The sequence below is a fragment of the Cotesia typhae genome, unplaced genomic scaffold (assembly GCF_013202065.1).
Source record: "Cotesia typhae breed Kobodo isofemale line unplaced genomic scaffold, CoteBio_Ctyphae scaffold_91, whole genome shotgun sequence".
Taxonomy (NCBI): Eukaryota; Metazoa; Arthropoda; class Insecta; order Hymenoptera; family Braconidae; genus Cotesia; species Cotesia typhae.
The window spans coordinates 2,747,007-2,763,329 of NW_027423781.1; the positions used below are offsets into that span (position 1 = coordinate 2,747,007).

Consider the following 16,323-nt stretch of genomic DNA (forward strand, 5'->3'; position numbering starts at 1 on the left):
TAAGATTTGTTTGTCGTTATAAAGCAATATTAATTGATCAAATCATAAGTATAAGTAATATATTTTTAAGTTGACAATGATGTAGTTGGTAATAAATAAATTGTTGAAAACAACAATGTTAATTGGTTATAAAAAAGATATGCTATAAAATATATTATAAAAAGAGATTCAGGTAAAGTACCCAGTATTTGAACACTTCTAAAAATGGGATCAGTAGTTGAACAGACTTTTAGAATTGTTGTTATAGAAAATCCAAGTATATATTATGAGTAATATTCACATGTTATAATTATTCAATGATACAGTAATTGATTTCTATAAGTTTTTTTCAATTACAATTTAAAAAAATTATATTTTTTTTTTTTTTATAATTGAAAATTTGCTTTGTTATTCATAAAAAATGTCATTAAAAAATTAAATACAAATATTTCTCATTTTAAAATCAATATATTAAATATTCTCAGCGTTATTTTTCATATTAATCAATAATATGTTATAATTCTTTTGATATTTCAATGAAACGTTAAAAATTTATGGTGTGCCCATTGCCATATATTTTACTTGTTCAACTACTGCTCCCGGAGTGTTCAACTACTGCGGCTTGTCAGAATTGATCGTTCAACTACTACTCCTTTCATAGTCTATCTTAAAAACGTTGTAAAAATATAATTATTCAATTATTTGCGTTATTTTGCGCTTTAATCAAGTCAAAATCGTTTATATTTTCGTAAAAAACACTAATTTGAACTAATAATTACATCTTTCTATATTAAAAGTAGGATCAATTACGTTTTACTTTGAAACCCGTTCAACTACTGGGTACCTTACCTTATGAAAGAAGTTAATATCTTTTTAACGGAAATTTTTTTTTTTTTATTTCTCAAAAATACTTTAGTCGTTTTAAAATGTTAAAAAAAAGAGAATTTATAATTTAAAAAAATCCATAAAAAAACACCTTTTATCTTTCTCCCTATTGGCACAGTTAGTAAAAAATTATTTAAATAATTATAATGAGCATTATTAAAATTCCTGCTGTTGGTGGCGTTTGGCTGAACGATGTTTTGATATTGACTTATTTAATGTTGCTGTTTTAAAATTTTTTTTTCGTGATCGATGGTGAGTTTCTTTCCTATTCCCTCCCCCCCCCCATACTTTATTTATTATATTGTTTAACGTTTTGCAGGTGAATTATTATATCGAATAGCTGTTTTCCGTCCTGCTTGGCGATGTTTCTGTTGTTAGCGGCATCTTTACTGGTTTAGTTATGAAATCATTAGATGATAAGTTTATTTCTTTCGTCATTTACATGTATTCGTTTGTTTCATTGATTGAATATTTTCCAGATTTATTTCCTGACTTCTCTCGATGGCATTTTCTTTCGCTGCTGCTGCTGCTGCCGCCGTTGGTGATCGGCCGTTTCCACTGTTCGGGCGCAATGGTGGTGCCTTGACATATGAACATTTTCCTTTGTTCACATTGCTGTGTGGTAACTTCCACTCACCGTAATTGTATCCTTTTAATTTTTATTCTTAATAGTATTGATATTATTGTTATTATTATAACTATAGTTTCCTTCTTTTCCCTTTTTTGTAGTATTGTTACCGGTAGGGTCTTAGTTTATATTAATTATACTCTCTTTTTTCGGAAGGGTCAGTCGGAATTCTCGCTCTTAAATTAATAATTTTCAACATATTATTATTTTAAAGTTAGGTTCCATTGCTGGCCCTTATATATGTGTGGGTAGAACAAATTTTTACCTTCTAAGTTAAAATGTATGACAGTCCTAGGGCTAGTCAAAGGTCAGAGCTCACAAAATCGGGTCGCGATTCATTATTGGAGGAAAATTTGCGCGTTATTCGATTTCTAATTCTCTTAATTGTTTAGAGTATTAGATCCCCATTTTAGTGCAAAATCCCTTTTATTCCCCTATGTACTCAGTCGTTATTTTTACCTCTTATATGGGAGAAAATTTTCACATATATATATGTGTACATATGTGTATATATGTGACTTATTATTATTATTATTACTTTTTCTCTGCTCTGGAAGGAATCGCTCTGCGTTAGTTAACGTAGTCTTATTTTAGTATAAGCTCAAAGAGTTATTGTTATTTTTAGGAGAAAAAAAATTTACCGGCCGGATTTTTAGAGTCAGAAATGAAAAATAGTAGATACGAAGAGTAGTATTTCTAATTAGCATGCTTTATTATTATAGTTTTGGTTAAGTGATTACCTTCCAATCAGACAAAAAGAAAAACATTTATGTAATACCATTTTTTTTTTTTGATCTCTAGCTTCTATGATCCCTTGTGGAAATAATTCTCTGAAAAAACTCTTGACAAGTCTTTATAACTCTGAATAAGACTTTTCAAAATTCTTCACATCCCTAACTAAGTGAAGGAAAGACTTAATAAGTCTTCAAAACTCTGCAATACTCTTCAAAAGTCAAATTTTCCCTGCAATTTCGGAATTTCTCAAAGAGTTATTAAGACTTGATAAGACTTGTTCAGTTTTACAGGAAAAGAAGAAAATATTTCTTTTAAAAAAAATTACTTATCAGAATTAAATAAAACTATAAAAAAGAATTAATGAATGTTTTAAAAAAATTTTTTTTAAATAATATTTTCATCACGAAAATACTTTGATGGGCATCGAATCACTCATAGTTGAGCAAGTCAAAACATCAACAGCAAATGAAGTGCACTTGCTGTTGGAAACAGATATTACTCAAAGAGTAAATCCAATCGGTATTTAATTTGGACTATCAAATATTAAAGTCAACTTTCTAGGTAGGAAAGAATTTTCTAACCACATGCCACCTATTAGAAACTAAGAACACTCAAAGATTCTAACTGTAAATTCGTAAACTAAAATATGTTAGGTATCAATTAATTCCAGCAGATAGCGTGTGGATAGAAAATTCTTTCCTACCTAGAAAGTTGACTTTAATATTTGATAGTCCAAATTAAATACCGATTGGATTTACTCTTTGAGTAGTATCTGTTTCCAACATCAAGTGCACTTCATTTGCTGTTGATGTTTTGACTTGCTCAACTATGAGTGATTCGATGCCCATCAAAGTATTTTCGTGATGAAAATATTATTTAAAAAAATTTTTTTAAAACATGCATTAATTCTTTTTTATAGTTTTATTTAATTCTGATAAGCAATTTTTTTAAAAGAAATATTTTCTTCTTTTCCTGTAAAACTGAACAAGTCTTATCAAGTCTTAATAACTCTTTGAGAAATTCCGAAATTGCAGGGAAAATTTGACTTTTGAAGAGTATTGCAGAGTTTTGAAGACTTATTAAGTCTTTCCTTTACTTAGTTAGGGATGTGAAGACTTTCGAAAAGTCTTATTCAGAGTTATAAAGACTTTTCAAGAGTTTTTTCAGAGAATTATTTCCACAAGGGATCCCATATTAAGATTTATAATAGTAAGATTTAATAATATAATTTCTGATTACATCACCTATATAATATATAGTATATATAGTATATATATATATATATATATATATTAGGGTGGGTCAAAAAAATCGAATAATTTATTTTTGATTTTATACTCTGAAAAATAGGTTCGTAGACACCTAAAAAGAATTCTCTCCAAGTATAAGCTCTTAATTATAACGGGAAGGTCCTCCGCTTTGCGGGTTTCTATTTTTTTCGAATAATCAGATAAAAAAATTTATATCTCGCTTCCAACTGCTTGGAAAAATATTCCGTGGCATAGATTTTGTGAGAAATTGAATGCTTTACAAAAAGGTCTCTTATGACTTTTTCAAAAACTCAACCGATTAAAAGATATTCATAGTTGAAGTTTGGCTATTTTAAGGAAAATATTCGTTTTTATTATGAATTTTATAAGTCGATGAAAAAAATTATTTCGGATTGCGGAACTCATGATTTTGTAGGAAATTTACTGCTCTACAAAAATGGTCTCTTATGATTTTTGATTAAGTGAAGCCGTTACGAGATATTCATCGTCAAACATTAACGAATATCAATATTTCCAGTTTTTGATCAATAATTCGATAAATTTTAATTTAAACTATATGAGTTTCAGGAAAATTTACATAAATTTGAGTTTCGATCGATAAAGAAATGTTATAAACAATTTTTTTAATATTGTTTTCAGTCTTGAGCTTGTTTGATTGCATTAAAACAAGAAATTAGAGCATTTTTTCGACATATAGCCAATGATTAGTTTAATTTGAAGTGAATGACATATTTCTTTGTCAAATTTAATATGAAAAGTATTGAATCAAGTGAGAAACAACCAGTATTTAACTTTTTTATAGATAAATTTTTTATTGAATTATCAATTGCAATATAATTGTCTATATTTTTAACATAACAGTACGCTATTACTATAAATAATTTCTTTTATTACAATTTGGGAATGTTTTTGATGTTCTTTGACAACTTGCAATAAGTACTGGAATTGTTCTTCATTTTTGTCAAGCATTGATTATATTCACTGACTAATGCAACAGCTCGCTCTGCTGAATCATTGACAACTTTTAGTTGTTGAAAGTATTCTTTATTTTCGAGATAACTCTCATTAGTAGGCCATAATTCAACATCGACATCAAGAAAGTCATACGGTAGATCGAAGATTTTGAAAAGATTTAATGACTTTTTAGACACAAAGTCACTCAGAGTTCTCTGCGCCAATGAATTCAAATCTTTTTAGCAATTACAAATCTTTTAGCTTTAGAATCTGTACCTTCACGAGTATTAACAGCTTCAACAATACTTTTTTACTTCTAATGGAACGCCATCGTCAAACAGTGATAAAATGGCAAGTTCATCACTCAAATACCATAAGTGCGAAATCATTTTTTCACACGTAGCTGAAGAAATCAAAGGATTGATATGTTTGTACTCCAATAAATTTTTCATAAACTGCAAGTCATGATAAGCAGCAGTTGTTGCAGAAGTTGATGAAAACCAAGCTTTTAAATACAATGTGACTATAAAAATACAGAAATGACGAAGACCATGCAATTCTTTCTGAGAGAGTTTGAATTCATCTCTGAATAGATACATTTTCAAACTATAAATGGCCTTAGCCATCCATCTAGCATGATGAACAGCACCAGGACGTTTGAAAGAAATCTTTTCTTGAGGTATTTCTCCAAGGAAAATCAATGATAATTCCAATAATTCTTTATCTAACTTATTATAACATTTCTTTATCGATCGAAACTCAAATTTATGTAAATTTTCCTGAAACTCATAGTTTAAATTAAAATTTATCGAATTATTGATCAAAAACTGGAAATATTGATATTCGTTAATGTTTGACGATGAATATCTCGTAACGGCTTCACTTAATCAAAAATCATAAGAGACCATTTTTGTAGAGCAGTAAATTTCCTACAAAATCATGAGTTCCGCAATCCGAAATAATTTTTTTCATCGACTTATAAAATTCATAATAAAAACGAATATTTTCCTTAAAATAGCCAAACTTCAACTATGAATATCTTTTAATCGGTTGAGTTTTTGAAAAAGTCATAAGAGACCTTTTTGTAAAGCATTCAATTTCTCACAAAATCTATGCCACGGAATATTTTTCCAAGCAGTTGGAAGCGAGATATAAATTTTTTTATCTGATTATTCGAAAAAAATAGAAACCCGCAAAGCGGAGGACCTTCCCGTTATAATTAAGAGCTTATACTTGGAGAGAATTCTTTTTAGGTGTCTACGAACCTATTTTTCAGAGTATAAAATCAAAAATAAATTATTCGATTTTTTTGACCCACCCTAATATATATATTATATAATATATATAATATATAATATATAATATATAGTATATATAGCTGTTTCATGTATCATTTCATGCTCTGGTACTGTTTGTCTTCTATTGGTGTTGAGATGTTTTTCGACTCCTTATTTCTAGATAGTTCATCACTCTATCTAGGTCTTGGTTCTGCGGGTGACGTAGAAACTTGACTTCCCCCAATTCTTCTTTCCGACGTTGAGCATTTTCGTTCTTCTTAATACTCGTTTCCAATTTCTTCACTTTCTCATTCAATTCTTCTCGGAAGGTGTTTGTCTCTCCTAGTTCCTCATGCCCCCACTGCATATTCTAACGCATCTGTCGTGACAATGAAAAGTTTTCTGAAATCGGGATATTGTAACGTAAATTCTTCGCATAATTCTTCCTTCAATGTTTTGGGTGCATTTTCCTGAGCTTCTTCCCATACAAAAGGGGTGTCCTTTTTGACTAAGTGTATTAATGGTCCTGCTGATGCTGTCCCTGTTGCGGTTGTTGCTGCCACTGTTTCTGACGTAGTCGTTGTTCTTGTTGCTGTTTAATATTGACTGTCGATGTTGTTGCTGCTGATTTCGGAGTGATCGTTGATGCTGTTGCCATGATTGCTGTTGATATTGTGGGCCCATTGATCCATCTCTTCGGCTATCTGCAGGTTGTTGCTATCCCTGACGTCTTCTGTCCTGGTAATTATTGCCTCTTCCTTGTCCCCTGTAGTTACATTGATATCGTCGACCGGCTTGATCATTATTGAAGTAGTAATTATTACCATATGATCTTCTATTGTCGATATTACTGGCGTTATAGCGGCTGTTGTTTCTATACAGCTGTCCAGTTCCTCGAGGGTTGTATGATTCTCGCCGTAGTTGCTGTCGTCTTTCGTTTTGAACTGAGCAATTACGTATGAAATGCCCTACCTCTCCGCATCTATAACATTTTGGGCCACCTTGATCAATATTGGCTGCATCATTCGTAACGGTGAATACTAGTGGTTCTTCCCCGATTGTCTCCTTGATTCTAGCGTGCTCTCTTTCTCTGCGGTGAACTATGTCTTCTCTTGATCTACACTTGTCAATTTTGTTGGCTGCTTGGCTTCTTATACTTCCTAATCGTGCCCCGAATTTTGCCGTGCTCTCATTCTCTTCCTGCAGTAATTTTGTTTGCCGATTTAATATTGCGAAGAGGTCTTTGGTATGCCCAGAATTTTGTCGCAACTTTTCTATGACCGCCTTATTTGTCCGAGCTGTCTTCATGGCCGTCCTCATGCTGCCTACTGCGACGCCTAAAAATCTGGATGCTAATTGACTGCTCTCCGGTGCCCTTTCCGAATGATTAGTCGGCCTTCCTTCTTCCTTGGGGCCCTTTTGATGACGCTTCTTTTGCTGCTGGCCGTCGGCTTATTCTGTGTGGCTGTATTCCTCCTCTATAACTGCTGCTTCTTCCTCTTTATTTCCTGGTTTCCCGGGGACACCTATATGACTTCTCTCTCTTTTTCCAAATTAATTTTCCTCTTTCACTGTATTTCTTATTTTCTCGGGGCACTTGTTTAAATCACTCTCTTACTTTAATCACTTTTCTTATTCCAATTACCTTATTTTCTTAATTGCACTTTATTCTAATTCTTTTCTTGTTTCAATCGCTTTTCCTATTTCAATAATCATTTTCTTGGATTACTTTTTCTATTTCAATTATTTCCTCTTTTGAACCGCTTTTCCTATTTCATTTATTTCCCTTATTTCAATTCATCATTTTTTTTCTTTATATTTCAACTATTTCCTTTATTCTAGTTCACTTTTTTCCTTTTTTTTTTTTTTTCGATTCACTTTTTCTACAGCAATTACCTTCTTTATTCAAATTCACTTTTTCTATTTCATTTATCTTCTTTATTTCAATTCACTTTTTACTTTCACTTTTAATTTTCTTCTTTTTTTTTTTTTCAATTCACTATTTGCTTTCACTTTGAATTTTCTTCAATCATTCTTATTTTTATACCCGGGTATTTATTAGAGTTCTCAGACTTTCCGATTTCTGGGTACTCACCACTAAATTTTCCGCACAATTCACTTAGCTGGGCGACAACCACGTTGGGCGCCAATTTTCTGTTACGTGTGAGCCTACTCCTGGTTATTTACCTGTCACGTAAACAGACCTCCGTACTAGCTCAGCGTCTCAGTAAAATATATTTAGATGTTGATAAGGGGTGGGTCGCTCAGTGAATGAAGAATACCGGTGAATTAACGTACTAATTGTTTATTAGGCGTCCCCAAAGCATGGGAGTTATCCGAAATGGCCCTGAGAGTCTCTTTTACAAACTAATTCTTTCTATTAAAGCGATTCTAAACTAATACAATTATTCGTTTGGTGCAATACTACGGATTCTATAACCGACGGAGGGAGATGGGACAGCAACGAGAATGAGAGTCTTAGGAGAAAATTAATTACGATGTAAGACAGCTCGGACTTGACGTAGATTCGGACAGACCTTACGACTGACTGATTACAAGCGGCGGTTCCTCCGGGAGGTCCCAGGTTTTTATCACCTCGGTCGCAGGTCCCGCCAGATACCTGTATTACTGCGCGGAACTCATATTATTCCGCGGCCGAACTAAGATTATTCCGCCTTTGTGAACTAGGTAGTCATTGTCGCGTCCCTTAATCAGCAGAAAATGGTATTAAGCCGCCGAAAGTGGTTCCCCATATTAGTATACCTGGTTGCTCGGTTCCCACGAGAAAACGTCTCATCAGCATCACGTGCAAGTAGCGATTCTCGGTAACCAGAGTCAGGCCAGAAATTCAACGGAAATTCGGTGTCAATTTAACGTGGGCAAGTTGGCCCATCGATTTATAGAAATATATATATGATTTATCATAATGTTGACGGGAGGGTAGGCCCACCCGTCACAATAGTAAAATTTAAAATCAGTTAATACATCAACACAAAAAATTTAATTACTGATTTTTCTGAAAAAACAAAACAATACTGTCAATTATTTTTTTTTTCAGACATTATAATTATATTTCCGAATAAATGTATGTGAATAAATAAATAAACGCATGTATCAAAACAGAGGTTAGTCTAACAGCTGGTCCAAAATACCAGTGTGACCACTATAAAATATATTAACGCTCATGCAGTGTTGCCAGACTTTTCAAACGGTCAGTTTCTCGTTTGTGATTGGCTAAAATAAGTACATAAACAGCAAAAAGTTTTAGGCTTGTCAATAATTACTCTGAAGTATATGTACCGTACACTCTAACATAAACTTTTGACTACGGAAGTCGCGAAGGTTCTACCTTAAAGAAGGGTTATCTTACTTTTATATGCAAAATATTTTAAATTTAAATGATTTTATAAATTTTTCATATATTGATAATTAAAAAAAAAAAAAATCATATAATTAAATGAACAAATTAATTTAAATTCGGCATTTAAAAAATATTCTTTTCTAACCAAAGTTGATAAGAAAATAGACGCTTGTAAGCTAGTCTGATGAACTGGTGCTAACTTTATTTTTTTTTTAATAATTAATATTTTTTATTTTGAACTGACAATAATTTTTTTCAATTTTTTAATTAATTAAAATTTACTAAAAATTTATATAATAGTTATTCTTATCACAGATAATTAAATAAATTTAAAAATAATTGAGGGTGTCAATATATAGGCCTTTTACCTTAATATAATTTACAATAATTATTTTGTCTTCAGAATACCATTATTAATTCAAAATGAGTCGAAACCGTCAAAAAATATGGATGATGAATGCCACATCCGTTGAAGTTTCTTCCTTGAAAGAGAACTCACCAGAAACTCTTCAAAGCGGCCAAGAATCTCTACCCGGGTGTTCTCGTGACCATGATTTCGCGGGATCATCTTATCAGAACAACGGAGACAGCATCGACGTTTTCGGAAATTTACTTTCAGAAGAACTCGAATTACTGATACCCGGCAGGGAATTTTTTTTGATGGAAAAAAGAAGAACTCTTTACAAGCGACTTGCTGACCTTTATGAATCCTTAAAGCTAGAAGACGCTGAAGAAAAGAAGAAGAATAAGTCAATGACACAACTTTCGAATAAAAATTTATCCATTGGTTAATATTTATATTATATTCAATATTATTATATAGTTAAACACTTTATAAATTTGTAATATTTATGTCATTATTATTTATAATATATTATTTGTTTATTTAACTTCGTGAATTTAATATATTTATTGTGTTTGATCATGATCCTTAATCAAGATATTTTATTAATTAATTTTAATAAAATTATTATTATTATTTTATAATCTGAAGGTAGTAAATTCTCTCAATAATGTTCCAAACACTTCATAAAATAAGATCCCAATTAATAGTAACCTGAACTCATTGTTTATAAGAAAAAAAAATTAACCAATAAACTAATTACGGGTTTTTTAATTTTATTATTCTTTAAAATTTTAGTAAAAGTTTTTAAAAATAAAAAAAAATATATATTTAAATAACTTATCCGTTTAGGTAATTTTTAAAATAAAATTATTTTTTTAAATTTGAATTTTGGCGGGGTAGTGACGTAGTACTATATCCGGTCTGTGCTGCCATCTTACAGTGACATTAAAAAGCTTTCTTTTTTTTTTTCATTTTAAATAAATAAACGGGGGTTTTTTATAATAATATGGTATATTTTGAAAAAAATAATTTAATAAATTTTGAATAATAAAAAAGCGCGGGTTTAAAAATATTTAAAATTTATTCGAGATTCTTTTGCATTATAAAATAAAATTATCTTGTAGATTATTCAAAAATATTTATTTTGTTAGAATAAGTTTAAATATTTCTTAATGATTTTTATAAAAATTAAAATTGTTAAAAAAATTTTCATATTTTATACACACAAATAAATTATTTTATGATAAAAAAAAAAACCAATACAAGTTTCTCTATTATTAATTAATTTCTAAAAAAAAAAAACTCAAAATTTACAAAAACTCATTTATTAACTCCTGAAAATCTACGCATCGACAACATAATTAGGATGAACAACCAACATAGGATCTTCCTCCTCATCTTGACCTCCTAAGGATCCAGTAGTCAAGGGAATAATAATCTGATCATGATAAATGAGCCTATCAATAATCTTCTCAACCAAAGACTTCCTTTCAAGCAACTCATCCTCGGATTCAATTTGATCTTGAATCTTATCAAGATACCAAGCGACCAACTCAGTCTTCCTGATGCCTTCCTTTCCTAGAACTTCGGAGCTTTCTTCCTCATTCCTCATGTGAAGCACCAACATATTGGACAGATTCTTATACTCCTCAAAGGACATAGTAAGTTTCTTCTTAAGCTCTCCGCCATTTTGAGTGTGTCCGCCATTTTGAGTGTGCTCGTCATTTTGAGCGTCCATTTCATTGAGGGCCTCCATAAGGGGCGGAGCTTCATCAAGATCCATGCCCTCTTCTTGAGTGTCTTCATCCAGATCGATGTCAGGCTGCTCGACCCTGACGATGCTTTTGCTGAGCAATCTTCTGGCCTCCTGGACATGTTTGACCGTAACCTTGTCAGCGCACTCAAGCTTGGCAAGGGCCTCGGAAAGACGAACCAAGCTCTCCAGCTGACGAACCGTGATGCGCCATGTTGACTTGGAACTGCCGACTCCCTCCCTCTGGCGGAGAGTCGTGTAACTCTCAACCAGGAGCTCAGCAGCTTCTACAGTCAGGGTCGGCTTGAAGTGCTTTGCAAAATTGATGTACCTGATGATCTCCGCCTGGGTGTAGATCGTGTCTATGGTGACGACGTTGTTGCTATGAAGGTCGACAATTTTTTTAGCAATAGCGTTGTCGACAATCTCGTTGCACTCGTCGACCAAAATGAAGAACAGGTCAAACCTGGACATGATCGGAGCAGTCAGCTGGACGTTCTGCTGCAGAGACTTGGAGCGGTCGTACCGACCTCCAATGGGGTTAGCAGCAGCCAGGATGGAAGTCCGAGCGTTCAAGGTCGCGCGAACTCCAGCCTTGGCGATCGAGATTGTCTGCTGCTCCATGGCTTCGTGGATCGCCACCTGGTCCTTCGGGTCCATCTTGTCGAACTCGTCGATGCAGCAGATCCCGTTGTCCGCAAGCATCAGCGCTCCCGCTTCGATCACGAAATCCGCAGACTCTTCGTCACGGACTACTGCAGCGGTGAGACCAGCTGCACTGGAGGCTTTTCCAGAAGTGTACACAGCTCGGGGAGATATGTCGGTTACTTGCTTCAGAAGCTGGGACTTTGCGGTACTTGGGTCTCCGACGATGCAGCAGTTTATGTCGCCACGCAGGGTCGTTCCTTCCAAGGTTGTCTTCGCGACTCCGCCGAAGAGCATCAGGGTCACGCCTTTTTTGACTTCGTCGTTGCCGTGGATTGATGGGAACAGCGATGACATCAGGTTTTGGTATAAATTCTTGTCTCGGGACATTTCGTATACTTTGTTCCACTCGGTTTCCGTCATCTGGCGCTTCATTATTTCTGGAGATATGTCCTCCATCGCCATTTCAGTGCCGCCGAACTTAAAATTTTTGTTTGGTTAGTTAATTGTGTTTTATTAAGTGTCAGGATGCACGGAAATAACAAGATTTAACTGGTTTACATCTGTACATTTTTTCACTATAGATGGAACTAGTTTCCATCCGACATACGAACCACCAGTTCAAGAATTAGTTTAAAAGATTTTTGTAACATCAATAAATTGTAGAAAAAATTTTATTTGGTTTAAGAAATTTTTTTATTAAATTCATTTTTTTGTAAAATTAATTTTTTTATAAAATTAAATTTAAAAAAAAATTAATTCTTTTATGAAATTAATTTAAAGGAAAAAAAATTAATTTTTTTAAAAATTAATTTAAAAAAAAATAATTTTTTTATGAAATTAATTTTAAAAAAAAATTAATTTTTTTATTAAATTAATTATGTTTTTTTAATCAATTTCATTAAATTAATTTTATTTTAATTTACAAACATGTATAGACAACACTCACATTCCATATTTGTATAGGTGGACCTTCTTAAAAACGCCGCCGTCAATCTTACGACTTAAAACAAATTTTATTTTGTTTAAAAAAATTTTTTTTTTTATTAAATTAATTTTTTAATAAAATTTGTAAAACAGTTAAATCTTGTTTTTTCCTGCATTATTTTCAACAATTTTTTTTTTTTTAATAGAAAAAATGAAATATTGGATTCGAAACTATTATTCGGATCGATTTGAAACTTTAGGACAATATTCTAGAGATGTTGAGGAATTTGATAAAACATTAAAAAAAAAAAAAAAATCGATTTTTGGAAACTGGGAAATCCATTTAACCCCTTAATTCAAATTGTAAATTCACGAAAATAAGAAAAAATTTTTTGAATTTTTGCTCTCCACCCTGACAAGAATTTAACTTACCCGAAGACTGGTTGCCGAGACGCTGCAAGCTAAAAATGCTAGTTTGTAATTCAGATCCCGGACACCCAGGGATTTGAGACCTCGGAGACCTTCGCCTTGGTCACCAGCCTTGTGACGGGAGCCTATTTCTGCTTTCGCCCCGGGGAGGTTCAGCTGTCCCACATCTGGAACGACGATCAGGGTCCCGGTGAAGTCGTACCTGGAAATTTTTAGTAACTTTAGAGCTCCTTATTGATTATTTCCAAGAAAAGTTGTAAAACTCCTGGAGGATTGTACGAAAATCCTTATTTAGAAAAGTTTGCAAAAGGTGGATCTCAAGCATCTCCTGGGCTTGAAGACTATCGTGTAGGTACTTGTTGGAAAGAGGAAGAAAAATGCGACCAAGATTTTTCATCAGAATTATAAAAAAAAATTTTGGAAAATTTTTATTAATAAAAAACTGATTTTTAAGTTTCACCTGTCACCAGCCTGAACAGTTTCGACGGTTTCAGCTCTCAAGACAACTTCCAGCGACCTGGGGATACACCCTCTGGGCAACTCGGACTGCGTCTCTTGAATTCTGACCTTCTGAAAGTCTACGAACACAGAGTTGTCGATGTCCAAGACGAATCTGCGTCTGTTGGAGCACACTGGGTTGTGGCAAATTGTTGGATTAGTAAACTGCAAAAATAAATTATTAAATAATTTTTTTAATTGATTATTTTAAAAATTGCATAATTTTTTGTAATTATTAAAATAGTATAAAAAAAATTTATTACAAAAATTTCACATGCAAAAATTAAAAAAAAAAAATTACAAATAGTTTTTTAATATTTTTTTGTCTTACGTTGCTTTTTTTTCTTTTTTGACCTAAAACTAAATTTACTGGGAGTAAACCTAGTGTATAAAGCCGATTGGCGCTTGAATAAATAAATGAATAGAAATTAAAAAATAGTAAATACAAATTTTTTTGTAATAATTTAATTGTTAATAATTTTTTAATTTCAGAATTATAAAAAAATTTACCTTAAACTGCTGCTCGACATTCTTGATGACAGCGTTGCAGTCAACGCAGACAAATGTCCCAAGGATCAATTCAGGATGCACTGGATGTGTTCTGACAACTTGACCAGAAATCCTAATCAACGTCCCGATTTTAGACGTCGTCAATTCACGGAGTCTGTGTCTGGTTGGTACATCGATCAAGCTGACATAACATTCTTTTTCTTTTCGAAGCTCGCCGGTATCTTTTACGTAATTGCAAACGGCTTGACATAAAAATGGATGAATTCTGTGACAAAAATTTATTATTATTATTATTATTATTATTATTATTATTATTATTATTATTATTGTGATTAATAATCTATATTATTTAGAGAATAAACATTTTGTGTTCAAGATAGTCATATGATAAAATCGGTTTTTTTTAGTGAAATTTAGTGTTATTGCAAAGGTCTTGAATTTGTGCCTTTTTAAGGTTTTATATAATTCTAACTGATAGTCAGTTTATAATCATAAGCATTTAGGGCGGATTCGAAAATGCTAGTAGATAATTAAGAAATGACCTTGTATCTTGTGAACTATTGATATTTTTAAAAATATAAACTCGCCCCGACATTAAACTCATTGAGACCTTTCATTTGAATACCCACTTGAATATTCAGTATATTTTATATATTATAAATATTTCACAAATACCATATATATGAAATATAGAAAAAATGTCATGTGGGTACTCAAATGAAAGCTCTCGATGAGTGTAACATCGGGATGAGTTTGTATCTTAAAAAAAGTCAATAATTAAGAAATGACCTTGTATCTTGTGAACTATTGACATTTTTTAAGATATAAGCTCACCCTGACATTATATTCATTGAGACCTTTCATTTGAATACCCACATGCATTTTTGATATATTTTATATATTTATATATATTACATATATGTATATATGAAAAATATATCAAAAATGCATGTCGGTACTCAAATGAAAGCTCTTGATGAGTGTAACATCGGGATGAGCTTATATCTTTAAAAACGTCAATATTTGAGAAAGTACAGTGCAATTTAACAAAAATAATTATTTAATAAAACAAAATTTTATTTATTTATAGTTCACAAGTGACGACAGCCACTGTATGACTGCAAGGTTGCTATTTATTATTATTGTTATTGATTAAAGAAAATAAATAAGAGCCAATAAAATAAAAAAATATTTTTCTTATCACGATTGATTTTTAAAAAAATTATCAAATGTTTCTAAATTTCTGAATCATAATAATAAAAATTAAAAAAATAATCACCTGTAATACTCTTCAATAATAGTCGTCGCCAAAATTTGATTATACTTTTCAATGTCTTCAAATGACACCACCAATGTGCTCCTCTCAGGACTCACGAGTTCCTTAGCCGGTTCCAGATATTTAACTTCATCATCTTCTTTAAATCTGAAAAATTATACTCAATTTATAAATATAAATAAAACTTAAAAAAAAAAATAAAAACTTACTCTTCAAGAAATGTTTGGAATAATTTCTGACACTGGACTCCAATGTCATCCTTAACCCGGTTTTGACTGATTGGATTTAATGATTTTAAATCAGCTAAATCCATTATTTTTATTTATTAATATTATTTTACACAATTTTTAAATATTTATATCAATTCAATTAGTTTAGGTAAAAAAAAAACTTGTAATTGTATAAAAATAATAAGAAATTTATTTTAATCTTTAATATCTTATAAAAAAAAAAGGCACGACCGCACAACCTCTAAATCACAATCACAATAACAAACCCAAGCGTCGCTCAGCGTGTTTTTGGCGGGACGCTTGCTTACTTATGCACGCTCAATTCCGCCATTTTGATTTTTTTCCCGCCAAAAGCCATTTTGTTATTTAAAATTTAAAATTTTTTTATTTTTGTAAAAAAATTAAACAATTATTAAATAAAAATAATTTTTATTACAAAATAATTATTTTCATTAAAAAAAAAACCTTTTTTATTAATTACGAAAAAAAATTAACGTACAAAATTTTTTTTTAAAAACATTTATTTCTTTATTTTTATTTTTTTCCATGTTTAAAAAATAATTTTTTAAATTTTGATTTTTTTCCCGCCACAGGCCATTTTGTTATTTAAAATTAAAAA

General features: G+C 31.5%; 2 protein-coding genes across 2 annotated transcripts; one reads left to right on the forward strand and one right to left on the reverse strand.

Moving 5' to 3' along the window:
- The first annotated feature begins 1,209 nt into the window (after positions 1 to 1,209).
- On the forward strand, positions 1,210 to 10,692 carry LOC141537615 (uncharacterized). The gene is made up of 2 exons (XM_074258714.1): positions 1,210 to 1,486; positions 9,494 to 10,692. The coding sequence occupies exon 2, from the start codon at positions 9,514 to 9,516 to the stop codon at positions 9,880 to 9,882; it is 369 nt and encodes a 122-aa protein (XP_074114815.1). The 5' UTR covers positions 1,210 to 1,486; positions 9,494 to 9,513; the 3' UTR covers positions 9,883 to 10,692.
- A 53-nt stretch (positions 10,693 to 10,745) lies between these two features.
- Positions 10,746 to 15,960, reverse strand: Mcm6 (minichromosome maintenance 6). The gene is made up of 6 exons (XM_074258704.1): positions 15,684 to 15,960; positions 15,478 to 15,621; positions 14,199 to 14,463; positions 13,651 to 13,853; positions 13,194 to 13,392; positions 10,746 to 12,314 (listed from the first exon to the last, which is right to left on the reverse strand). The coding sequence occupies exons 1-6, from the start codon at positions 15,785 to 15,787 to the stop codon at positions 10,779 to 10,781; spliced, it is 2,451 nt and encodes an 816-aa protein (XP_074114805.1). The 5' UTR covers positions 15,788 to 15,960; the 3' UTR covers positions 10,746 to 10,778.
- Positions 15,961 to 16,323: the final 363 nt, after the last annotated feature.